Raw genomic sequence first — 27,500 nt, forward strand, 5'->3', positions numbered from 1 at the left:
CGTGCTAGTTTGTGGTAGAGGTGGAGCTAATTGTCGAGCATCTCATGTATCTCATGTCCAAACCTTCTATATCTATTATCAATCCACATGAACTTCCCTTATGAATTGCAGACATTGTCAACGGGCGGTGAATTGAAGTAGTATGATGTAGCGACGGGCATCATGCTTCGCTTGTGGTATGATAGAGGCTCCTACTTCAAGTGTGGTTAACTATAGGATTAATTCATATGAAAATAAGAAAGTTTCTTTTGTGACAAATCACTCAATTCAAATCTAAAATTCTCTAAAAGCAATACTTGGAGTAGCCATACAAGAATGTGGTCTTTTTGGAGATGGATTTTTTTTTTATTTTGTCAAAAAAAAGATTCCATTCATTAATCAGAATAATATTCGAGAGGTACATAAAATGCTTTTAAGCTCCTAGAAAAAAAGCAAATAATTAGAAGCACACTCTCATCCTCCATAAATAGAGCTGTCTTCCTAAAATTTCGGCGGTTGATCATCACATTTAGTGATGAGCACACACCGAGAAATTTCACACCAATTGTAAAGGCTTGCGGTGCGTGTCTAGATTTGACACTCTCATCACCATCGCCAAGCGATAACACCAACATTAATATGTTGAAATAGCACGTATTAAATACTTGTAATAAATTCCCGGATGTATATTTAGATCTAATTTGGAAGAGTAAAATCCCCGAATCTAAATCTAAATTTGAATCGGAAGAGGAGAGCGGCATAATCTCAAAGAATTTACTAAGCCATGTTACGAACATCATCATCGATAGTTGTCGACCGAACAAATGGCCGAATTAATCTCCTCATTCATTCGATATTAACTACAAAAAATTATTTACTTTCGTAAGATCCCAAAACACTGGAGTAGGGGGAGAAGGAGTGAAAAAGGAGGCGGGAGAGAAAGTGTGGCGGCTTTCTCTCCCTTAGAATGTGCAGCGGCTGAAACCCTAGGGAGGAGGGAAGGGAGAGAGAAAAAAGATGTGTCTGAGGGGAGATACTTCGAGATGGATGTTGACTGATGTATCATTTAACAGGGTATATACACGCTATGTGAGACTTTTAAGTTATTACAAACTTTTTAACTTAAAAACTAATATACGCGTCAATGGTTTGCTCGTATCTCTCTCTGTAGTAGTGACCAACTAAATGAGTGATCCTCGCCCCTCTAGAGATTTGCGCGAAGCGTCACATCTGTTCAAATTCAAACTTTTTGATCACTTTGCCTTCTCCGCGACCATATATGATCAAATAATCACACATCAACCGATCATACATGACCAAATTAATCTCAAGACCGCACATCAACTAAAGGAGAAACAAGCTCCAATGCCATTTCCAAACCTCACCGCCTAAAAGCAATAATTTGAATGAACCATGAAGTGATAATCATTTAAAATCATTTGTGCTATATACAGCATTTTGCCTAAGAAATCTCAAGAATGCTCATCCGCCGTGCCTTTTGCCATTACCAATGACTAGACCAGTATTAATAATCAATTTCTTTCGCACCCTCGACCCAATTACCTCCATTTGTTCCACAATAATATAATGAATAACTAATTAGAGCATAAATTCACAACGTAATTTTTTCATCCACAAATGGTGCAATTAGCCCGCTTTATTTATTGATTAGTGTGATTAAAGAGCTGAAATCCTCAGATTAAGAGTGGATTAGTCCGCTTGCTTTGCACTGGCGCATAAATTGTAGCAAACAAAAGTGGTTCGCCTTTCTCATGAACTGTAATTAATGGCTATAATATGGAGCAACAAAAAACCAATAAACAAATGAATGAATCAATCTGGTAAGCCTAAACGCCATCGTTTCGATCTGTCGCCATTTCCCTCACACCAGCGTCGAACAGGACGACGTGGACGGATCGTAGAGAGCCGGGACCAGGTACTTCCTCCCGTTGACGCCGTGCGCGTTGTAGCTCGCTCCCGTCGCCTCATCCACCAGCAAGTTCCCGGCGTAGCCCGGGTACGCCCCGTTGGCGTAGATCCCGGTGCATGCCGACGCCGCCTCCAGCGACGCCCCCGCCTCGCCCTGGTAGTACCCGTTCGAGAACGGGTTCGTGGCCGTCCCCGCGAGGAGGCCTGCGAGGTTGATTACCATCCCGTCGACGCCCACGTCTCCGTTGGGGGCCACAAGCGGCGGGCTCTGCGGGCCGTACAGAGGCTGGTGGAACGGCCACGCGCACTGCCCCGGGCACTGGATCTCCGAGTTGCCCACCCAGATGTAGGCGAACTTGGACCTTCTGCCGTTGACCTTACCGGAGCCGACGGCGGAGCCGTGGGAGCCGCAACGGCTCATGCAGAACCCCTCGACGGCGACGTCGGAGGAGGTGAGTACGATGTTGACGGCGTTCCGCTGCTCGCCCCGGGACGCGAGCTCGACGAGGTGCTTGTTGGTGAGGGACTTCCCGAGCGAGTGGCCCTCGTCGAGGACTTGCCTCCCGAGCGAGATCGTGAGCGAAGGGGTTTGTTTCTTGGAGGACGAGAGGCGGTAGTACTTATCGACCGTCTTCCGCCACTGAGAGACGGAAGGAGGGGCCTGAGAAACCGAAGAGTCGGAAGACAGCGAGGCGACGAAGTCGGAGACGATGGTGCGCTGGGAGGGCTTGAAGCCGCCGTACCAGATGAGGTTGACGGAGATCTTGCCGGAGAGGAGAGGGCCGTTATGGTACAGCATGGGCGGGGACTGGTCTTGGACCAGCTCGGCCAGCCTCCTGGTGGCGGAGGCCATCTGGAGGAGGCAGAGGGAGAGGAAGAGCGTCGGAAGAGCTGCTTTAGTAGCGTAGAACGATGCCATTGTAGCTGAGTTTGGGCTGAGACTGAGGAAAGCTGAAAGCTGAGGTAGCTTCGCTTTGTTCAAGTCGTGGGTTGTGTTGAAGTGAGGAGGAGGAGTATTTATACAAGGGTGGGTTGAAGGTAAAGTGGGGGGCAGCTCATGAGTGTAATGGTCTTGCAATTCCCGGTTGCTTCTTCGCCAGCAAGATAACAAAAAGGCCTGGTAGTGCTCGATTACATGTTGGACTTTGTTAGCATAATAATTTTACATGATGGTGAGAATAATAATATATTATGAATTATAAATATTTAAAAATATAGATTTCACGATAATTTTTAATTATTTATTATTTATTTTTTGGCTAAAAAACTGTCAGCACAATAATTACCGAAAAACTTTTGTGTAATTAAATCACTTACATATTCAATTATCATTTACGCTGTCAAGACAACGTTTTAAGTCACCAATCAGCAAACGATAATCGTGCTTAATGTACCTATTGTAATGTAATCTATCAAATTTTGTTAAGGTTTGTTGTTTTATTTAAAATCGACCGAGAGAAATGAAGTTAGATTCGAGCGACGACGATGGAGGAAATCGACGAAGGTGAGAGGATGGCAGCGAGGAGAGAGTGGTGAAGTGAAGGCAAGAGAGGCGGCCAGCGTGATTTGACGCGTTTGCTTGTTAATGAAATGCTTTCGTTGGACCGCCAAGCGAAAAGCAGGACTCTGGTTTTGACTCTGAGAACGAGCACAAAACCGGTCAGTGCCCTTCGTTTGGGACCTTTGGGTCGCAAGAAGATGGCGCGCCAGTAGGATAATTGCTAAAAAAAAAAAATTATAATTATGTCAATTCAATTCGCTTTGTCAATTAATATTAACGTGAATAATTTTTAATAATATTTTATTTTTTTATTTTTTCTTTCTACTCTTACGATGTTCGGTTAAGTAGCACCGACACATGACACGACACGCCAATACGTTATTTATCAGAAATAAAGAATTTAGACGCGTTGTATTTATCATACACTTATAAAAATATTAGTTGTGAGTTTTTTCTTATTCTTCTTCTATTAGGGATTTACGATCATTTTTTTGGACTGGCTGGATATATCAATGTTGTGGTGCTGGGTATACGACTTACGCATATATATTTTTGATAAATTTATATTTTAACATCTAATTTCATGAAAATGCTTAAAATTGAACACGTACTTATCGAAATGTTGGACTCGCATATCGCTGGCGTGTTTGGAGTATTGATCACGTGTCGATCTTATGTCGGACACGACACGAAGGCTCTCAGAGAGTGTCGGTACTTCCTAGGTGGCCAACGAGACTCGCCGGAGCTCTCCGGCAACAGGGTGAGGGTTTCGTGGCAAGAGGCGAGGCCGCTTCCCTCTGATCCGGATGAGGATAGCCTTGCCATGGCCTCATTGGCTAAAGTAGGAGTACGAATTAAAAAAAAAAAAAAAAGAAAAAAAAGAAATAACGTAGTATAAATATATTAGAATATTATTAAAAATTATTCACATCAACGCCGGCTGGCAAAATAAACTGAATTGGTACAATTGTAAAATGATTAAGATTTAATTGACCAAACAAAAGTTTGAGACTAAATTGGACAATTACAATAAGTTTAAGATTTTTTGGCAATTTTCTCACTTGCCAGTTGGTGGTGAAGGTGGAGCTAATTCTCGAGCACCTCATGTCCAAATCTTTGATATCTATCATCAATTGACACAAACTTTCCTTATGAATTGCAGACATTGTCAACGGTTGTTTCTACTGGTGGATCGACGGTGAATTGAAGGAGTATGATGTAGCAATGGGCATCATGCTTCGCTTGTGGTATGATAAAAGCTCCTACTCCAAGTGTGGTTAACTATAAGATTAATTCATATAAAAATAAGAAAGTTTCTTTTGTGACAAGTGACTCAATTCACATCTAAAATCCCTTAAAATCAATACTTGGAGTAGCCATACAAGCAGGTGGTCTTTTTGGAGATGGGTGTTTTTTTTTTTTTTTTGGGGTCAAAACAAAGATTCCATTCGTTAATCAGGATAATACTCGAGAGGTATACAAAATGCTTTCAAGTTCCTAGAAAAAAAAAAACAAATAACTAGAAGCACACTCTCATCCTTCATGAATAAAGCTACCTTTATAAAATTTTGATGGATGATTACTAGATTCAGCGATGAGCACACGCCGAGAACTCCCACACCAATTGCAACAGCTTGGGGTGCATGTCTGGAGTCAACGTCACCATCACCATCGTCCATCAGTAACACCAATATCAATATATTGAAAGAACGCAGATTAAATACTTGTAAGGAACTCCCAGATGTATATTTAGATTTAATTCAAGAGAGTAAAATCCTTGAATCTAAACCTAAATTTAAATCGGGAGATGAGAGTGATATAACCTTAGAGAATTTACAAAGCCCCCGCACAAACATCCTCATCGGTGGCTATCGATCGGACAAATGGACGAACTAATCTCTACATTCACTCAATATTAGCTGTAGAAAATTATTCATGTTCATAAGCTCCCAAAACATAATGAGAGAGAAAATGAAAGATAGTTCAAGCAAATAAAAGAAACTTAGAACCCAAGATCAGCAAAGATAGGAACGGTGGGTGAGGGGGAGACTATGTTACACGGACTCGCAGTTTTGGAATTTTTTTTTGTGTCGGACACCATCGGACTCTTCTCGGACACGCGGTCAACGTGTGTCCCAGTCCGGACTCGCTGTCAACTACACGGACACGCAAGGGACAAAATGCCCAATTTTTTACCTAATTTCTAACTCATCCCTCTTGGTTGCTCGACTCACCTCTCCCTCTCCCTCTCGCAACTGTCGAGTGTTGATCGGCCTCTCCCTCTGCCTCTTGCGACTCGCCGCCATCACCGACTCCCATTGTCGCCTTTTGCTCGCGTCGACTTCTCCCTCTCTCTCCCGCGATCGTCAACTAGCTTCTGCTATCGCCTCGGCTCGCTACCACGATCGCCGGCCTCTGCTCGCACCTCTGCTCTCGCTGCGCCACCTCAAGGTATCACTCCTCCGCTCCCCCTCCTCTGCTCGCGCCTCTACTTGAGTTGGATCGGGACAGTATGCCACTTTCTTTTGCGTTGCTTCTAGTAACTCAGATTAAGACCTTGAGGGTTCCTCTCGCCGGCTTCTGCTCTCGTCAAACTCCCTAGACACTACTTGGTCTCGTTTTATATGTGTTATATTCTTCCATTTGCTCATGCACTCATACTTGTAGAAGATAGTCTCTTTGTGCCTATGGGAAGTAGTTTTCTTGAATGTCAATTTCTAGATCGCAATTCTTGTCCTCCCTTTTGCAGCCTAGCGGCAATCATAATCGCCTTCGACATATCATTTGATAATATGACATATAAACTTGGATGTACAAAGGTGGTTTGAGATTGTCTGTGAGGTGTTTGTATGTTGAATCTCTAAAGCTCATTTTGTATGTGCTAGTTATAAAAATAATAATTTATCGTGTATATATAAAATATATATATAATATAGAACGTGTCTTAATATGTCGGAATTCTTTATTTTTTAAGAATTTATTTATCGACGTTTCGTATCGTATCGTATCGCGTATCGTGTCTCGTGTCCGTGTAACATAGGAGGAGAAGGAGGGATCCGGATTCCCTACCATAAAGGTAGGGGTGACATTGATGGATCTGAGCCGTCCATTTCAAAATGGATGGCCCAGATTCATCCACATCATCTTTTAAAAAGGGGGGAATTTTTTTGGCGGGAAATTTTAAAATTTTGAAAAAGTGATGTGGATTAATCCGGGCCATCCATTTTTTATTTGGACGGCCCGGATCGATCATGTCACCCCTAACAAGCAATGTTAGGGAATCCGGATCCGAGAAGGAGTGATAGAGGAGGAAGGGAGAGAGAGAGAGAAAGTCTTTCTCTTCCTCAGAATGTGCGGCGGGTGAAACCTGAGGGAGAGGAGGAGAGGGGGAGAGAGAAAAAGGATGTGTCCCACCTTGCTCGGGAGAGATAATTGGAGATGGATGTTGACCAACTTATCATTTAACAGGGCCATGTGAGACTTTAAGTTTTTACTAACTCTTCAACTTAAAAAACTAATATACGCGTCAATAGTATCCCTCTGCAATATTGGCCTATTAAATAAGTGATCTTCGCCTCCCTAGAGGTTTGTGAGGAGCGTCACACCTGTTCAAACTCAAATTTTATGATTACTTTACCTTCTCGTCGAATGATATATGATCAAACGATCACACATGAATTAATCATACATGACCAAATCAATCCCCAGACCACACATCAACTAAAGGAAGATGCCATTTCCAGACGTGACCGCCTAAAAGCAATAATTTGAATGAACCATGAAGTAATAATCATTTAAAATCATCTGTGCTGTATACAACATTTTCACTAAGAAATATCAAGAATGCTCATCCCACGTGCCTTTTACCATTACCAATGACTAAAACCAGTATTAATAATCAATTTCTTTCGCACCCTCGACCCAATTACCTCCATTTGTTCCCCAATAGTATAATGAATAATTAATTAGAGCATACATTCACAGCGTAATTTTTTTCTTCCACCGATGGTACAATCAGCCCGCTTTATTATTGATTAGTGTGATTAAAGAGCTGAAATCCTCTGATTAAGAGTGGATTAGTCCGCTTGCTTTGCACTGGCGCATAAATTGTAGCAAACAAAAGTGGTTCGCCTTTCTCATTAACTGTAATTAATGGCTATAATATGGAGCAACAAAAAACCAATAAACAAATGAATGAATCAATCTGGTAAGCCTAAACGCCATCGTTTCGATCTGTCGCCATTTCCCTCACACCAGCGTCGAACAGGACGACGTGGACGGATCGTAGAGAGCAGGGACCAGGTACTTCCTCCCGTTGACGCCGTGCGCGTTGTAGCTCGCCCCCGTCGCATCATCCACCAGCAAGTTCCCGGCGTAGCCCGGGTACGCACCGTTGGCGTAGATCCCGGTGCACGCCGACGCCGCCTCCAGCGACGCCCCCGCCTCGCCCTGGTAGTACCCGTTCGAGAACGGGTTCGTGGCCGTCCCCGCGAGGAGGCCTGCGAGGTTGATTACCATCCCGTCGACGCCCACGTCTCCGTTGGGCGCCACCAGAGGCGGGCTCTCGGGCCGTACAGTGGCTGGTGGAACGGCCACGCGCACTGCCCCGGGCACTGGGTCTCCGAGTTGCCCACCCAGATGTATGCGAACTTGGACCTTCTGCCGTTGACCTTGCCGGAGCCGACGGCGGAGCCGTGGGAGCCGCAACGGCTCATGCAGAACTCCTCGACGGCGACGTCGGAGGAGGTGAGTACGATGTTGACGGCGTTCCGCTGCTCGCCCCGGGACGCGAGCTCGACGAGGTGCTTGCTGGTGAGGGACTTCCCGAGCGAGTAGCCCTCGTCGAGGACTTGCCTCCCGAGCGAGAGCGTGAGCGAAGGCGTTTGTTTCTTGGAGGACGAGAGGTGGTAGTACTTATCGACCGTCTTCCACCACTGAGAGACGGAAGGAGGGGCCTGAGAAACCGAAGAGTCGGAAGACAGCGAGGCGACGAAGTCGGAGACGATGGTGCGCTGGGAGGGCTTGAAGCCGCCGTACCAGATGAGGTTGACGGAGATCTTGCCGGAGAGGAGAGGGCCATTATGGTAAAGCATGGGCGGGGACTGGTCTTGGACCAGCTCGGCCAGCCTCCTGGTGGCGGAGGCCATGTGGAGGAGGCAGAGGGCGAGGAAGAGTGTCGGAAGAGCTGCTTTAGAAGCGTAGAACGATGCCATTGTAGCAGAGTTTGGGTTGAGACTTGAGACTGAGGAATGATGAAAGCTGAGGTAGCTTCGCTTTGTTCAAGTTGTGGTTTGAGTTGAAATGAGTGAGGAGTATTTATACAAGGATGGGATGAAGGTGATGCTTTGAGGTTTTATTTTACAACTATATAATACAATAATGAATATGAGGGGAACGTAGAAGTGGGGTTAAAGTGCATGAACCTGCTTGGAAAGAGACTAAAGGAGGGCAGCTCATGAGCGTAATTATTAATTTTGAGGAGGTGAGGATGGTCTTGCAATTCCCAGTTGGATCTTCGCCAGCAAGATATTAAAAGGACTGCTAGTTCTTGATTACACGTTCAATCATCATTTACACTGTTAAGACAACTCTTTAAGTAGCCAACAAGCAAAAAAACGATAATGTTTATCTTACCTATTGTATTTTGACAAAATAACCCATATAGACTTTGTTAAAGTTCTTTTAGTTCTCATTTAAAGTCAAATAGTTAAAAATTTGTATCCAAAAACTTAAGCTACAATAGAATGAGATCATATGTATACGTGATGTGAGATATATGAACACCCCTTATCATCTGCAAGCCGAATTAGAAATAGCTTGTGAAATTTCGACCGACAAAAAGACAGTCAAAAAGGGAAAAGGACAGAAACTGATTTTGAATAAATTTAAAATTTATAGATTGCGATGCACATGACATGAAAATTCAGGTCATTTGTGTTATTTTTTTCCCTTAAAGATAATAGTTGCTTTTTTTGTGAGATATGAACTGAAATTCAAACAAAAAGTGGGCAACCGCAATCCAGCTTAGCTACAGCTGAATGGACGAAAGTGACCTTACACTGATCTTTCTCAATAGCGTTGGGGAAGGGCAGTAGGGGGGAAGCACGTAGGGAGACGTTGGAGAGTGGGTAGTGTCCACTGTCCACAGTACAGGCTGGAAGTTTGAAGCCATCTTTAATTCTTTATGGGAAAGCGTGTACCGGACACGGGCACCAGCTGGCAGTGAGTCAGTGGCCCAGAGTATCCGAGGTTTGGGTGTGGGGCCCACGTGAGCCCAACGCGTTTCGTTTCGTAATGACCCTCGTGAATCCATTCGACGCGACGTCGTCTCCCCGAGTCCAGCTGGTGCAAGCTCAACGCCTAACGGCTTCACAGCTACTTGGGCTCTCTCCGCTGGAGTCCTTCTGTTTCAAATTATTTGCTTCTTCCCAAAATATTGGCAACTTATTATTTTTTTTTATGGGAGATTTTCGATGCCCAATTTCGCACACGTAATCTGTGCAATGAATGTGACAAACCCTTCTTTCGAGGAATTAAGAAATCGATACTATACTCTTTTTTTCTGCCATCAAGTGTCTATCATTTGTTGGTCATGTAAATCTTATTCGTTTGATGCACGAAAAATTAGTAATTAAAAAGACAAATGCTAAATATATAAAATATGTAATTGTTTTCTACTCATCCTGCATTTCTCATAGTAATAGGTGATCAGCGGATGGATGGGCTGCTAGTCCCGCTAGTCCCACTAGTCTCGCTGGAGTTCTAAGCCATCTCATGCTTTGCCACCTTTACTGAATGGGTAGGCTTGGGCTTAAAATTCGATATGATCATATGGGCGGGTTTGGGCAAAACATTAGATTTGACCTTTGGGCTTGCCCTGTCAGAGCCTTCCCAATGGTCGTCTCTACTCATAGCGGATACGAATTGACGGTTTCTAATGCGAGATATATAGTAAGGAATCCAAATGTTATTCTCTTGAATGATACATATGATGGACAATGACAAAAACATTACGGATGATATGTTTTTTGTGAAGCAAACGGATATCAATGCGTCATTCTCCCACCCCTCCAAGCCTTGGACAAAATCGAGATTGTGGGTCAATCAATAAGGCAATCAAAATTCGTCAAAATCCCATTAAACAGAAGACTCTAATGCAACCCAACGTTTCAATTTCTCGTGTCCATTAAATGATGCCAATGATTGAAGTACTTAGCGAATTGAATGCCCGTATATACCTAATTATTCAATAATCAATATATTAAATATGTACTCAAGCTATAGTTATCTTATGCGAGTAAGACTCTGCTAAAATTTTACTTAATTACAGGGCCAATTCCCTAAAAAAGCACCAACTTTAAGTCTAATGACGATTCTGGCCCAAACTTCTTTTTTTGTCTCATAAAAAAACACAAACTTTAGGTCCAATGACGATTCTGGCCCGAACTTTTTTCATCACATGAAAAATCACCAACTTTAACTCAAGTTCCAAATCTGGCCGCCATTATTGTAGATTTCATCTTCAAACCCGTTGAGCACTGCCGCTTACGGAAATAGTTTAGCAGCTCATTCAATTGCTTCAAGTGCGGACCAGTTTCACCTTTTAGAGATGTACACCTTGCAGGAGGTAAGCATCATTTTCAACATCTTTGGCAGCTTCATTTGCCTTCAAAAGCTCCACAATTAGAAAAAACCAGATGATAAAATGCCACGACCATTAGCAATCGGTGGCCTTCTTTTGTTGGTGACCACATACTTAATCCACTCTATCTTTCAAACTCACTGGAGAAGAGTGATATAGCTGAATAATGAAGAAATCAGAATGAAATTACCGCATACACCGAAAGCCGAAACGCATCATGTTTATAAACTCGGTTCCTAAATATTAAACATTAAGAGTCTTCATTGGTTCTTCTTCAAACATAGATAGTGCAAGTGCCTCAAATACTTCATAATCGCCTAAACCGGTCATTCAGGAACTAAATTTTTTGAATTCATGACAATGGCGATACCCTTTAATATAACTCAATACAGATTCTTAATTAAATGAGCCTTGATTAGTTCTAAATTAATGGCGGCCGGATTTGGGACTTGAGTTAAAATTGGTGATTTTTTATGGGAAGAAAAAATATTTGGGCAAAAATCGTCATTGGACCTAAAGTTGATGCTTTTTTATGAGATAAAAAAAATCTAGGCCAGAATCGCTATGAGATCTAAAGTTGGTGCTTTTTTAGGAAATTAGCCCCCTAATTACATGCTAGACGACGTGCAATTAATGTGGAGGCCTCCTCGAATCAGCCTATGGACCGTACGAAAGAGGATGGGCTAAATTTTCCATGTACAGACAAATTCGAGCTTTCCCTTTGCGATCTCTCACAAAATTGCTCATGCCACCCATTTCCCTTGTCTTTATATGCATACTACTTTGATTTCCTGGCCTCTTTCGAATCTAGGACAATATTGTCGCCTCCGTTTACTCTTGTAATGAGGCCTGAGGGGCCAGTGCACGCAGAATCGGACGGCGTCCGACCTAGATGTCATAAAGTCGTCGGTCCAAGAACTACGTATGGCTAGGATTGAAATTGTGTATGTCTAATATGACGAATTTATAAAGAGGTGGATTTGGTAATTGGGTCTGCCCCTTTCAGAATGAAAAGATTGATGGGGACAAAGCATATGGGCGCTGTGCTCGTGCGCTGTTAGGGCTAAAATCGACCGCTGAGGAGAAGTTTTTGGAATCTTTTCGTTCAAAATTGTCCATAGGGGCGGCCCTAGAAGTTTTAGACATAGGCAAGCGAGGACCAATATGATAATTGTACGTTCAAGACACCTCAGTGCTCTCATCTTCAACTATAGTGTCTAATAATATATGCTTAGAGTTGGAAAATTCTCGGGTGATGAGCTGGATTTTTGAGAGTTGATTAAAATTTCACAACCTTTGTCTAGGCAAGCTAAGGCGATTTCTCGAGTGCGGAGTTAGTTTTGCCGAGTCCATATGTAATGAGTGCAAATTGCGGCTTCTATAATGCTTAATAGGGGTGAGCATAATTTCATGGTAGAATCAGAAACCGGACCGATGGGAAACCGATTGGGTGTCAAGTTTCAAAATATGTAGAGTAGGTTCCAAGTTTTGTAAATTGAAAAATCGGGTACGATGGGTAAGTGTCGGGTTTCGGGTAGAATCTAGAATAAGTTTTTGTATTTTTCTTGTTCTACGTTTTCGAGCGATCATGCCATATTTCATGACTTCCGATGATAAGCGTGTAATCTGGAATCGTTAGTTTGACGTTTCATTTTCAACGATACGCATGACTAAGACTTTTATTTTGTTAATGCTTCATATTTTTTGTGTGTCTAAATATGAGTCGTAATCACTAGATTGTAGCAACAATGGTAATCATTAAATGTGATGATTAACTACAATCATTCAATCAAGAGTTCATGTGAAATCCGAGTAGATCTTGGAACTTACTGTCACAGGTTCTAGGATATGCATGGTAGGTTTTAGGTTTCAGGCGAAACTTGCCGACTGTGGAGTCGCTTACCTCTAATGCTCAAGGCCTAATTATTGGTTCATGAAGGTAAGCCAAAATTAATCAACAATATCGTTAAAAAAGCTATATGGGCATGATTAATTTGGATACACATAAGATGCCCCTGATTGCCATTGACTACTTGATCCGTGAATATAAATCAAGTCGATACAGATCGATCATCTCGTTCAACCGCAGCGGATCTTGAGTATTGTGGGCTGTTACCGCTTGTCACCGGGTTGGCCGGCCAGCCCGAGAGCAAAGCTGATTAATCCACGGACACCCACATAATTGAAAAAAGGCGACGACGATGATGCTTTTTCAAAGGGTTTGACCCAGATGCTTTGTGCTTTCAAAAGAGCAAGTGGCCTAGACAACAATGGCTGTTTTTCACTAAAGAAAGAGCCCCCCCGCCATCAACTACTTCAGCTATAGCTATTTGTCTACCATTTGATCGTACTAAACTAGGCCTAATCAGCTCACGGGCTTAATCGCGCGAGATCGAATAGTTTAATCCCCAAGCTTATCCGAAGCTCCTAACATTCACGAGACATGCAAGCTCAGACTGTTCCATTCTTGCGTGCAAATCAACTGGGGCAAGAAATAATTTGGCAAGAAACCCTCGTGCGATGACCTAAACACCCGCCCGGAGGGTTTTCATAACTTAATCTTGTGGGGCAACCTACGTGTTTAGTGGGTATTTTGTTTCTCTGGACACGCCTGTCTTTGCCCCGCACTAGCAGACAACACAGGAGTCGGTCGATTAGATTGATTCGTGGGGACTCCGGCAGCTAACTTTTGACTTTGCTTTTGAATGAGGGCACGGATTCTTTCTGTCTGTGAGACTTCATGGCTCGTAGCTGGAGTTGTCTCCGTGTCTGGATTCTTTCCGTTTGACTATTTGCCCTAGATGAGAAATTTGATTATTCAACGATCGGCCATGCATGAAGCACGAACGAAGCGTTCCAAATCTTTTGTTAGGGATTTTCTTCTTTCGTTTTCTAAAGCCTTGGCCCCCAACTATACCCCAATCTCCTCAATAATGCCTTATAGGTCAGACGCATACCTTCCTGGATTCTTATCAAATTAATCAAGAAAGATGTCCAAATCTCGCGTTGCGTCGTCGTGGCTCTTCTCCTCTGCTCGTGTCGATTGATGACGAGTGGTTTTCGACATTGAATATGAATGGGCAGCTCTACTTAATCTTCTTGGGATGCCAATAAAAAAATGGAAATTTGAAGAGATCGAGCAAAGCCAGCCTGGATTGAGGGTGATGAACGAAGGCATTTTGTAGCAATGCTTGCAAGCATGGTTACCTTCCGCAAAGTAGATCGCGGAATTGTTTAAACTTGCACGAGCGGTATGCTTAAGACATGGTGCTATCCTCGCCAGCCTTTTGCTTTTTCCTATTTTTCATTATGGAAGAGAATCGATTAAAAATTATGTTTAGTTAGTATAGAGTTTTATGTAATTTTTAGGTAGGAACTCGTCTAGTATGGTCGAGTATACAAAATTGGCCGAATTACTCAATTAACAAAACATGAAAATGTTTAGCATTCAAGTGACACAGTTTCGACCCAAAAAATAAAATAAAATTGGCACAGTTCAAATGTTTATGACTGAATTGACAAAAGTGTAATAGGTTTATAACTCTTTATAATTTGAGAGAGAGAGAGAGAGAGAGAGAGAGAGAGAGAGAGTTCTTACGGGTTTTGGTCATGGGGCCGAAATTTTCTCCAAAATAAGCAAGGACATTTTGATAAACTCACGATATTCTTTGGCGACATGTGGATAAGGTCCTTAAACTTGATTGCCTATTGGTCAATCATATGAGGAAGCTAAATTTAACGTGTAGATATATCCCGTGAATTTAGAGGATCGCAATTCTCATCTAGCTAGACTTTGCTTGATTTGATTGCAATCCTCTCCATTTGTAGATGAGTCAATGTCCTCGATTTACACTCTTAGCTACATAGATCGAACATAAGCACATCTACCATTTTAATGGCTAAGATAACGGCAGATGTGAGATATTCTTGTAGGAAAAACTGTCCAAAAATTCCTAAACCTACTGCACTTTAATCAATTCACTTATGAACCTTTCAATTTCGACAATTGAGTTCCAAACCTTTTTTACCATTTGTCAATTGACTATATCCAACCAATTTTAAGTGGAAATCGCTGATTTGGATGCCGGTAGTGCCACTTAGGATAGCCAATTTCGTTAATTTAGTTCTAAATTTTTACTTCGCAATAGGTTTTTGGACTTTTCGGACAATTTCGCCGTGTTATGGCTGGAAATGAACTTAGGAATTGAAGCCCTTGTAGTCCCTTCCATTTTCACACGGAGAAGTATACCTTGAGTGGCAAATGGCCAAAGCTTGTACTCTCTCTCTCTCCCCACAGATTCTCGGAACATGATAGGGATGTGGAGATGTCATGTGAGTAACAGCAGGGATGGGAAAGGTTGATGCTTTGCTTATGTCTCGGCATGGAGGGAAGGGAAAAAAGTTCTTTCTTTACGAATCCCACAGACGAGCCAATACAATGTACTGCCATGGGCATAAAACCATTCAAAGCATCCACCTCACCTACCTCCGTATGGGCATTATGCAGATTCCTTTCCCTACTCCCATCGGACACCTTCAACGACCCGAAAGGCTAGATGAATCTAGACGGGGAGGGCAAACATACATGAGTGTTAAAATAGATTATAAATGTATCGTAAACAGGTTTATAACTTATTTAGGTCCAGCTCACCTCTATGGTTCTTTGTTCATTCCCGCTCGTCTTATCTCGATCTTGTACTCGCTCACTTTGCACTCTCACCTCGGTTTGGGTATGAATTTTTCTAGATCGGATTAAATATAGAAATATTTTAGGAATGTGGAATGAGTGGGGTATGAATATGAGTCACTAAATTAGCATTGCAATAAAGGGACAAAAAATGAGTTAAATGAGTTTATTTGGATCGGACCATTTATGACATGACTAACCCACCTGTTTGATGAATCTGTCGATGAGTCTTGAGATAACCGATTTGAAAAGTAGGGCATGGGATTCCTGCGGTTGCGCGGTCCGCGTTATGGTATTGGTAAATCCTCACGTTAATCATCCAACATAGGTAAAATCATGTCTGATCCTATTCCTTCAAGTGTCAACAAAAACAATGAAATTATCGATTTACGTGCTATCTATGTTAGAGGAAACGAGAGAAACGCCTAGGAAAGAACCTAAAGCACGTGCGCCCCCAATAGTTCCAGCCATGCGAATCCGCAGTTCCTCTAGCATTGGAAACCCAACAGAATGCCAGCAAAGTTTCATAAAAATTACTACTTTCCCTAATTCATTTTAAAATCTTAAATCATCAGTAGATTATAATAATATATGTAAAACTTTATAGTACTCTTTGATTAAGAAATGGGAAGCTGGTAACAACTCCTCTCTTGTATTAATTAGGCAGACGAAAGATGTCACGATATGTATAAGATATAAAATATTGTTCACGTTGGATTCCAATTATTTACATTTTTAGAGTAAATGATCACGCAATTGATCTCAAGAGGTTTAAACAATTTTTTGAATCTAACAGTAGTAGGAGAAAAGTAATGCGAAATGAAAAATTTGAAAGTTAAGTCGTTAACGATATACATGTGTAGCTGATTATTGAAAGACACTTGAAAGAAATGAATTCAAATTCCTATATCATTTCATATGGTCCATTCACTTACTATTTGGGAAAGCTCAAAGCACTTCGGGAAGGAAAAGCACTTGATATACCAAACTAAATTGATGACGCACATGAAATGGTAGAAACTACCCTAAATGTCACCAAAAAGGAATATAGCGTCTGACAAATGTTGTACATTTTGTGATTCGAGCTAGTAATTTCTGACTCGACTCAATGAACTTGCCTAGCCTACTTGAAAATCCACTCCAACCTAATCGAGTTGATTAACAATATCCTATAGACACGGATCCGATCGAACTTGAGTCCGAAACTACAAGCCACCACCTGAATACTAACTTATTTTGGTTATGTGCGCTCATCAAAAACATGAAATCGAAAGGAATTGAATTTGATAATGAGCAATTGGAAATCAAATCCAAAGTAACTCGAACCTAATGAACAAGACAGGTCGTGGCATTCAGTATTGATCCTATTGAATTCATAGTTTAATTGAAAAGAAAAAAAAAACTCGAATCAATCGAGATTCATGTAAAACGTTAACCTACAGTCTAACTCATCTTCGAATCGTTCTCCGAAGAAATGAAACCCGGCCCAATCCGGTCCACGAGCTTATTACCTTGATCAGACTTATGCACCATGTCTTGGTACTAGTTTCCAAAAATCTCTACTGTCCATTCTCTTCTACCGAGCTATTTACAAAAATCAATTGCATTGTGCCATTGTGGAGCTGCTTGTGTAAAACATTTTTCACGCTCTGTCTTTCTGTGTAAAAAGTTAAACTATGCAAGGGATTAGATGGGGAGAGAGAGAGGTGTAATAATGGCAGATGTGACCTCCTCCTATCCTCTCTTTCCAAGTTCTCGTGATCCCTGAAAACACTTTCATCTGTGAAGCTGCCAAGGAAAGCTGCAACTTTTAACTCCTTCCCAGCCCATCCCCCCGGTTCATGAACCACTTCTCCTATATATACTCTCTCCTCCTCCTCTGTTTTTCCTCACTCTCCAAACTCAACAGCTCAAATCAATCTCATCCTCTCGCTCTGAATTTGTCATCACATCGTTCTCCGACCAATTTCCGATAATGGGATTCCCTCTTTCCCCCCAATGTCTCGTCCTTTATCTTGTTCTTCTCCAAGTGAGCTTCGCCAATGTTTGTTGGGGATCGAGGAAGCTCGCTGCCCTGTACCAACCGCCTCCCATGGTGGCGAAGTACCACAAGGGCCTCTTGCTCGACGGCGACCTCCGCGTCTCCGTCATCTGGTACGGCAAGTTCACGCCCGCCCAGAAATCGATCATCTCCGACTTCCTCCTCTCTCTCACTCCCCAGCAGACCCAACACCAGTCGCCATCATCCGTCCCCTCTGCGGCGAAATGGTGGGGCACCGTCCAAACCTACCTGCAGAAGGCCGGCAAGAAACAGTCCCGCGTCGCGTTGGCGAGCCAGTTCGACGACGAGAGCTGCTCCATGGGCAAATTGCTGAAGCGGACTCAGATCACCGAGCTGGCGCAGAAGCTCAGCTCGGGGCCCGGCGCGGGCGAGCTGGCCCTCGTCCTCACGGCCCAGGACGTCGCCGTCGAGGGCTTCTGCGTCAGCGGCTGCGGCACCCACGGCTCCGTCGGGCGGCGGCCGTTCATCTGGGTCGGCAACTCGGCGACCCAGTGCCCTGGGCAGTGCGCGTGGCCTTTCCACCAGCCGATCTACGGCCCGCAGTCGCCGCCGCTCGGCGCGCCCAACGGCGACGTGGGGGCCGACGGGATGGTGATCAACGTCGCGAGCCTCCTGGCCGGGACGGTGACGAACCCGTTCGGGAACGGGTACTCGGTCGGCGCGGCCGGTGCGCCGACGGACGTGGCGTCGGCTTGCACGGGGAGCTTCGGGAAGGGGTCGTACCCGGGGTACGCCGGGGAGCTGCTGGTGGACTCGGGGACGGGCGGGAGTTACAACGCGCAGGGGGTGAACGGGAGAAAGTATCTGTTGCCCGCGCTGTTTGACCCGACGACGTCGCAGTGTTCTACGATGGTGTGAGAGACCCTGTTGAGATGACACGTGGCTTCCTGCTGTATAGTTGCCTGTTCTGTACATAATGATGTCATAAAACGACCAGTTTATTTAATTTGAGTGTAACCGGTTTTCGCCAGTATGATGGATATTGTTATTGCTATAATTTGCCACGTCACTTGTCCTTCGAGAAATTATTCGGTGGTTAGCAACTGCCACGTCATAAGCCTATGTAGCGTGCGTGCTCCACTAAAATAATGACACATGTCCTCCGACATGGAAAAGATGAAAAATGAGAAACTAAAATAAAAAGCTCTCGTTTCTCTTTCCTCTGCAAAAAAGCACTGAGCACAAGCAAGCATTTATTGCTTGCTCTTTCTCTCCGTCTCTCTCTCTCCTCTTTCACCCTCTCATCCTCTCCCCCATTCACCTCAAGCCGTCCCCTTCTCCTTCTTCTTCACCTCCCTCTTTGTCGCCATCATCGCCTTTGCGGCTTCGCTCCAAAGATCGCCCATTGGCTTCTTGAACTCTTCTTCTTCGTCTTCTACTTCTAATTCGCTCCCCATGTCGGACTTGGGTACGTGGCCAACGATTTTGAAGTGGAAGAGGCCTGCGATGCTAGATATACCGGTGGGCGCACCGAGTTTTGGGGTTCTGGCTATTATAAACCAGTATAATTTTCTTCCTTTGCTCGTGTCTGGACAGTTGACATGCTTCTCTTGGGGGTGCGCCTTTACAACACCCGCTTCTGCGTCTTCTTCAAATCAAGTCCCTCGGGAGTGTCTCTCCCCGTGCTGTACGCCAACTGAAGACAACCACATTGGAGTCTGATTCTAAGTCTTGTTTAGGAATCTACCTTCTTTATAATTTTGAGATTTCTAGTTCACGTTCTGGTTATATTTGTTAGCCACCGCATTTGTGATTTTTTACTAACAATACAAATAATCCCCTAAACGAACTCAATCAATTTCGTGATACATCATTTATAATCGCACCAGGCCGAAAGAACATTACAAGCTTTTCTAACCCAAAAAGATCTATATAATGTGGATAACAACCGAAGGCCCGCATCTAGATCCTCCAAGGCGATTCTTCTTAGTTCATTTCGCCCAGGCATAAGGAGCATGTCTACAAAATCAAAATCAAGCCGAAGATCCAAAGTCTCCTTGGCGCGTATCGGCATTGTCGTTGCTAAACCCGCATTAAGTTCTAGAAAGACGCCTCTCAAATATATATGCGATCTCATCCGGTCATTTTCACAAACGCTTGGTGATCCCTTCAAACAAAGAGCAATGAAGCATCATCGAACAACTAATTCCAACCCGGACGATTTCGGGGACATTAAGACATGCTCAAACAACTGTTTTATACTAATCAGTACTCGATTTTTTCTCAAGCTTTAAATACAACTTTTGGACTCGGGTTACTAAAACAGATCAATGATTTACGTAACTTCGGTGACATTAAAATATGATGAGTTTTAGGAGAGGCCAAGTCGGCGATTTTTGCAGTTGGAGAGGCGACGATGGCTATAAGGACGAAGGCAAAGAAGAAGGAGGGGAGGGCTTGAGGTGAACGAGGGAGAGGAAGAGAGGGTGAAATCATTTTTACAGAAGACAGAGGTTGAAACGTAAAGGAGGAGAGAGAGGGAGGGAGGGAGAAAGAGAGCAAGCAATAAAGGCCTGCTTGTGCTCAGTGCTTTTTGTAGACGAAAGAGAAACGAAAGCTCTTTATTTTAGTTTCTCATTTTTCATCTTTTCCATGTCGTAGGACATGTGTCACTTTTTTAGTAGAACATGCACGCCACATAAGCTTATGACGTGGTAGTTGCTAACCACCGAATAATTTCTTCTTCACTTGGCAAACCAAGAATTGATGCCTTCTGTGAAAAAAAAAAAAAATCGTCACGATTTAAGTCATTAAACTTTGAAATTGTGAAAAAAAAAAAAAAAAAAACAGAGTGCGAAAATTTAATTGACCATATAAAAGTATTTTTAAAGTTCCGGGAGTTTTAGATTTGAGAAAAATTAAGCGTGTGAGTTGTTGATAGATTTCAGATAGAACTCGAAATGGTTGGAAAATTGTCCCACAATGTACATTTGATCACTAAATTCACACTGTTTTCTTTAGGTTTTCGATTTTGTAAATTGAGCCGTAATTTTTCTAATTAAGTTCATCGTCTCTAGTTTCAACAAATCAAAGATGATGAATCTGTCGATATCCGCCTAGTACAATGAGCATGTCGCGACCTACCCCCAAGTGAATTACTCTCGAAAATAAATTTAGACGTACTTACTCGAAAAACGATCCGAATTGGCAACTCTAAAATATGGCTTGAACATATCATCAAATAGCTAAATCCAAAGCGGTCCATCAATTCTGAACATGGACTCTCCCAATGTCATACCTCGCGTGATATTTGATGTATTTAAATTTAGTTTCAATCATCTCTTTGTGGATTCTATGTGATGAGTCACTACTAATGTATTGGGATCGGATAGAAATCAAGTAAGGAATGTCGGGGTACCTCACTTTCCACGTAACCAGAGTTTTTTAAGTTCGGGGACTCTATAGCACTAGCTATGTAACCAGTGCCCTTTCGATACCTAAACTTGATTATTTATTTGGTAAACGTGTCCAATTAGTCTTTTCATTAATTATAAGCTCTAAAGTTCTCATATGCTAAGTCTCCATGCAATACATTATTATTTATTTGTTATGATCATATGATTTCCTAACCAAGTGGAAATTGAACATAACAATCAATGTATTAAAAGCAAACAATCAAGCAAAAAATGCTAAAATGGCACCCTAATATTTGTCTCTAAAAACATCCAAATCCCTATTGTAAAGTCCTATGAGGTTCTTTATTTTTCACTTCAGTTATTGTCCAAAGATTTTCATATTTTTTAAAACTATGTTGATCCTAAAATGTTTATTAAAATTTCTAAAGCATGTGCATTCTAATCTAGGAAAATGTAAAACTAATTCCAAACTAGGGTCAGGGCAAGATCCATACATTCGGATCGGGTACGGACCCGGTCCGAATATGGCCATGGTCTGATAGGCTTAAGCCATTGCAACAGCTCAAGCCCAAAATTGCGGCTTTCGGCCCTTGGTCATTCTAAGCCCGATTTCAAGCTCAGCCCATAAACTGTCGACCTGGTCTTATTAACATTCAGCCCACATTTTCTCCTTTTTTTTTTCTTCTTCTTCTTCTCTTGTTCGAGCGTCCTTCACCGAGAACGTCTTCACAGTTCACGGCATCATATTGTTCGTCAGACGAACGCTCGACCGACCTTCATCTGATTTGATGTCTACGTTCGACGCCCACCGTCCAATCATCAACTCATCCTCATCGGCCCACCAATCACGACGTTACCGGACCGCCGCCAGCGACCACCTAAACTATTTTCCGATCACAGAAATTCATCCACCGGCCGCCAATTTCCAGCCAAATCAAGCACTCTAGCTCTGCACATACATGCACACATGAACACATGGAATAGAGATCCAACACGGTGGAGCCTTGACAAAACAGGAATTTCGTTAATGAGTGTCTTGGAGACTCTTGTTGAGCTATTAATTAAGGAAGTTTCAGGGTACCGATTGCCTTTGTATTTTGCACGACCAATGTCTTGGAAATTGATACATTTCAATTGAAGCATAAATAAAATACCTAAAATACCTAGCCAAACGATTTTCCTAGAGCCTAGAGGACGTTGTTTTAGATGAGCCTAGGGGCAGGAGGCGAAGCAATCCACGGCTCACTGAAATTTTAAACATTTACTTCATTGCTGAGGTCAATCAAACATGGGTCCCGCGATACGTGATCCGCGAAAATAGTATTCCTCATAAGAAGAAAAGTTTTCCAAATGTCAACCCTTTCGGCCATTTGCATTCTTCTTGTGGAAGCTTATATGACGGAGTATGACACAAATTGTTCATGAGCTTTGGCTCAATATATAATATGATCAATGAACTATACCTTCATATACAATATGATTCATGAACTTTTAATTCGTTTAATATGGCCCATGGACTTTCGGTACATGTTAAATGTTGTCTCCGAACTTAAATTAATACAATGACAACACTGAATATTTTTATATAGTTTAGGAACTAAGTGTAATATGTTGCGGAAGTACACGGATCGCATTGAATAAATTAAAAATTCATAGACCATTTTATATATTGAATTCAAGTACACGACCGAGTGGGGTGGTTTCAAGTCGAGCCACTCGAGACAGCCCATCTCTTCCTCCCACAGGCTGGACCCGATAGACTTGGTGTCGTTATTGGGAAGTTGCTCCCTGAGGAGGTGAAGGGGACCAAGGGTGAAGATGGGGGGGAAGATGGCCTTGAGAGCGTTGAGGACCTCGTGCTCTGAACGGTCGAACGTGTTGAAAACAATGGCCGAGGCTCTCTTCGCGCTCTCGGCCTCGCCAAAGCAGAACTCGACCAATAGGTCGTCTATGTCAACGGTTCGGATGGCGCTCGGTAAGTCTCTCAGGCGGATGTTTCTCATCCCGGGTATCCAATCGACGGTGGTGTCTAGGTACCCATTTGTCAAGTAGCTTGCATCTGCAAATTTAGAGTTAGATCAATCAAACCGTGGCCATGGTTTTCATTAGATCGGTTAAATCGGTGGATCATGTAGGATTTGGATAGAGTCATAAATGATCCAATCCAAATACACCCATTTAACCTATTGATGATCCATTTATTCAATTGCAAATCTAATGACCAATACTCAACTCAATTCCTACCTAACACATGCACGACTCGATCCATATTCCTAAAACACTTTTATATTTAATCCAATCTAGAAAAACCCATGCCCATACCTTGGTGTGGCAAGAGAGAACGAAGAAAGAGTCAATAAAGGTGAATTTGGGATAAGAAAGTTGTAAATTCATTTGTAACCAATTCGCGATACGTAAAATACTCGTATAATGTTTAAACCCATTTTTTGAAATTAGCTTATCTATGTAATAGCTCCGCCCAAAGGATTCGCTTCTTTAAAAAATTAAGAGTTCATTTTTATGATGTCGTTTATGGTGTCACACGTCATAAATTGCGTTGTCGATTCATTTGCTACTTAGATTAAGGGAAACGCGAGATGGTTGTTGAAGGTTATACGAAATGATCAAGTCGTAAACAATAAATAAGCTCCGGAGCAAGGTTTTTACATCTTAATCTTAAATTCTACATTTTACTGTTGACACGATTAAGTTCTCAGCCCAAGAGAAAACTATGATGCAAATCAGGAACAGACAAAACTAAACAATATAAAACGGCAAAACAACACCACAAAGAAGAGAAGAAAAATTATTAGCCGTAAATCGGCTAAGTGAGATTACTTAAACATACCAAATTAGACAATTACTTATTAACGCATACCTTTGAGTGGACTAAGACCCTTGTCAATACGACTGCGATACTGCACGTAGCCCATGAACCCGCATGCGCTCGCCGTCCAGAACAGGACCTCCTGCACCCCGACCGCCTCGGCAGCATCAAGCGTGAAGCTCATCAAGCTGTCCGACACCACGCAGCTCACCAGCGGGGAACCCAACCTCGCGCTCTCCTCATTGAGCCTCTCGAGCAGGTCACGGAAGTAGGGCAAGCAGAACTTGCGCGTGGACTGGGAGCGGGCGCGGATATTCTGGGTGGTGTCGGCAGCGGAGAGGGGAGGCCGTCCGGGATGCTGCGGAACCAGAAAGACTGGAGGCCGTGGAGGGAGGAGGGGCTGTGGGAGAGGAGGAGGCGGTTGTGGTTGTAATCGGTGTTGACGAAGGTGACGTGGAAGCCGGTGTGGTGGAGGAGCTTGGCGAGGTTGAGCATGGGGATGATGTGGCCCCGGGCTGGGTAGGGGATGCACACTGCGTGTGGCCTCTGGGTCATCTCTCTCAAACCCATCTCTCTTTCACTCTCTCTTTTCTCTTCGTTCTGAGCAAGGAAGAGCAGTCGGGAATGGTTATGGGGTGGGAGGGGACGTGAGGTTTGGTCCACTTATAGGCGGGGCCAGACGATAGGGAAGGGAGGCTCAACGTCGGTGACCATCCGATCAAACGAGTCGGCACACGATTCCGGCCAAGTTGGGCGACGACGCGAGGCGAGAGAGATGTGATGATGTAGGGGATGAGAAGAGCATGGTGATTTAAACTGATCGTCAAATCACGGCCTTCATTTTTTTTCCTAGGAAGCTGTTAAATAGAACAGTGCCAGTTATTTTTCCTCTCATGTTCCAAAATTCCGGCCACATATAAAAGCAGTGGGAAGCAAAATTTGAGCGAAGGTGAACGAAGAATGCAAGCTGCACTTTTTCATTCATGTATGCCCACTTTTCGAGGGTAAAAGTAGATCAAAAAGTCTATCCGACACTATTGCTAGTCGTGGATCTTGAATTCCTTTTTTGATAGAACTAACGTAAAAAATTGAAATACAAGATAACATTTTGGCTCTGTTTATTTCGCGAAAAATATAAAAATTTTAAAAAATATTTTTGAAAAATTTATTTTCTGGAAAAATAACAATATTTTTCATTGTTTGGCTAAAATATGAAAAAGATCCGAAAAATATTTTTCATCGTTTGATATAAAAAATTAGATTTGATTTTCCTCCATGGACTACTTTTAATAATTTTTTGTTTTTCATTTTTTGAATTTTAAAAAAATTCTAATTTTTTTAAATTATTTAGCTTTTATTTTTATTTTTTCATTTTTCCTTCTGGTTTTGGCTGATTGCCAAAAAATATATTTTCCTAGACTAGCTTATTTTCGCAAACCAAACACGTGAAAATCTGAAAATTATTTTCTTGAAAATTATTTTTCGCGAAATAAACTGAGTCTTAGGTAGTGAAAAATTTATTTGATAACATTTTTTACTAAATATGAATGAGTATAGATTATTTGAAGGTTTTATCCTTTTTTTTAAGCAATACAACATGCAAGATTATAATTATTATATATTTATAATTTATAGGGAATGAATTAAGCAGCCATTTTCTTTTCTTCTTATAACGTGGATTAGCAACTTTATTACTTAACGAATAAAGTATTTTTTTTACTTGATTGAATGTTTTAAGTCAAAACAAATTATGCTTACCAAGCGTGCTCTTTTTTAATAATCTGAGAATCCAAACGCACGAGTACAGAAGGCTGAGCTATTTGGAGGCTCGTTAAGAACCCCATCCGCCTCTTGTCTTCCGAGCTAGAGATCCGCTGAACAATTTACTAGGGGTGTCAATGGGCCGGGTCGGGCCAGGTCTCATAGAGGCCCGACCTGGCCCAAAACTTGACGGTACCGATCTTGGCCCGGCCCGGGCCGGCCCGGTACCTGAATTTTATATGTCCCATATATTCGGGTCGGGTTGGTAGGTTCCTCTTCCTTTTTTTTTTTTTTTAATAATCCAACTCCAAAATTTCAAATATTTCAAGAATTCAATATTTTTTGAATTTACATTGTATCCACTTTTTCATATTCGTTAAAATCGAGTTCAACAACGATTTTATTATCTGAACTTTTGACTCAAAATTCTTTAGTGTATACATGTTAATCATAATTTTTTACTTAAAGTTCGTTTGTGTATAGATGAAATTAATCACACTTTCTCATGTTCACGTTGGACCACTCAAAAAGAAGGCAATATGATGCTATAAAGATTAATAAAATGAGTGTCTGAACCAGACTATTTGTCTCAAACAGGGGATAAAACCAAAGTGACACCAGAGGCATTGTAAAGGTGTGTTATAAAAGGAGATAATCTACTGCGCCATTTGAGAATGGCATAGAGAGGACTTAAAAGATGAGAAGATAGAGGATTTCTCCTTTCTGTTGCAGTGGAAAGAAAGATAAAATCATTCACAGATGCAAACCCTTCCAGGTGTTTCCTTTGATGAGCAGGGAAATCTCAACTTAACGGAGGGTTCTGCTTCGTTGCAGAAAATCTGATTCTCAAAGCCAAAGCTTGATAGTAATCGACGTTATTCGCTTTACGACATGCTGAGAGCTGAAGAGGTCGATGACCCGTTTGTGAATGCGAAGCTCGAATTGATCCCACGTGTTGGTTCCTGACAAAAATACATGCAATCAGACAGACAAGTTCGGGATATAAGAGATAATCAGTAACATTGAAACTTCAAACAGCCTCTGAACCAAATGCACTTCATAAAAAAATTACCTATTCAATAGAAGACACAAATTAAACATCATTTGTTTTCCAAAATACCAAATTAGGTTGACCACCAATTGGTCCTTTTGTAAATTGATCCCATCTACAAGGGAGTCTCAAAGGAATGCAAAAATAAGAGACAGATCGTATTCTTCCACAACATGGAGAAAATACTGTAAAGCAATGTTGAATGCACATGGTTAACTAAAGTACATACAGGTTATACATTTGCATCTGGCTGATTGTGCAAGATGTTTTTCCTCTATCGCACATTAAAATGAAAACAAAAGCTTCACAGAAATTATACGTACCAACCTCCAATTTTGTCAATCATCAAGAGATATCGATGTCAAGTTTGGCTCAACGGTTGTAGTTGGCAACTCTACATTAAATTTACAATGAAAATGAGAACTAAGATATCCATTGAAATATAGAAAGGTATAAATTTTCAACAAATATATTTTTTTACTTGACTCAAACTTTTCGAGTTCTTCTAAGTCCTCCTCAATCGAACAAGAAAGTGGTGCGCTTCATAACCAATCTTGAGCACATGTAAGAGCCTCAACCATGATTGGGGTCAAGGAGCTACGAAATATATCAAGCACACGACCTCCTGTGTTAAATGCGGCTGTGATGCTACAGTCAAGACGGGCACGGCCAATATATCTCGGGCAATGGAAGAGAGGATAGGAT

At 42.3% G+C, this 27,500-nt stretch overlaps 2 protein-coding genes and 2 pseudogenes across 3 annotated transcripts; 1 reads left to right on the forward strand and 3 right to left on the reverse strand.

The window, feature by feature from the left end:
* Positions 1 to 1,610: 1,610 nt before the first annotated feature.
* Positions 1,611 to 2,936, reverse strand: LOC125313741 (protein PHOSPHATE-INDUCED 1-like). The gene has a single exon (XM_048273705.1). The coding sequence runs from the start codon at positions 2,825 to 2,827 to the stop codon at positions 1,862 to 1,864; it is 966 nt and encodes a 321-aa protein (XP_048129662.1). The 5' UTR covers positions 2,828 to 2,936; the 3' UTR covers positions 1,611 to 1,861.
* A 4,580-nt stretch (positions 2,937 to 7,516) lies between these two features.
* Positions 7,517 to 8,655, reverse strand: LOC125313739 (annotated as a pseudogene).
* An 8,940-nt stretch (positions 8,656 to 17,595) lies between these two features.
* On the forward strand, positions 17,596 to 24,604 carry LOC115749844 (protein PHOSPHATE-INDUCED 1-like). Of its 2 annotated transcripts, XR_007197626.1 has the most exons (3): positions 17,596 to 18,734; positions 23,264 to 23,269; positions 24,593 to 24,604. XR_007197626.1 is itself a non-coding variant. In XM_048275132.1 (1 exon), the coding sequence occupies exon 1, from the start codon at positions 17,714 to 17,716 to the stop codon at positions 18,656 to 18,658; it is 945 nt and encodes a 314-aa protein (XP_048131089.1). In that variant the 5' UTR covers positions 17,597 to 17,713; the 3' UTR covers positions 18,659 to 18,753. The 2 variants fall into 2 exon arrangements, 1 of the variants encoding a protein (XP_048131089.1); XM_048275132.1 differs by lacking the exons at positions 23,264 to 23,269; positions 24,593 to 24,604 and having other exon boundaries at positions 17,597 to 18,753.
* On the reverse strand, positions 22,100 to 24,553 carry LOC115749818 (annotated as a pseudogene).
* Positions 24,605 to 27,500: the final 2,896 nt, after the last annotated feature.

This window comes from Rhodamnia argentea, chromosome 2 (assembly GCF_020921035.1).
Source record: "Rhodamnia argentea isolate NSW1041297 chromosome 2, ASM2092103v1, whole genome shotgun sequence".
NCBI classification, from domain to species: domain Eukaryota; kingdom Viridiplantae; phylum Streptophyta; class Magnoliopsida; order Myrtales; family Myrtaceae; genus Rhodamnia; species Rhodamnia argentea.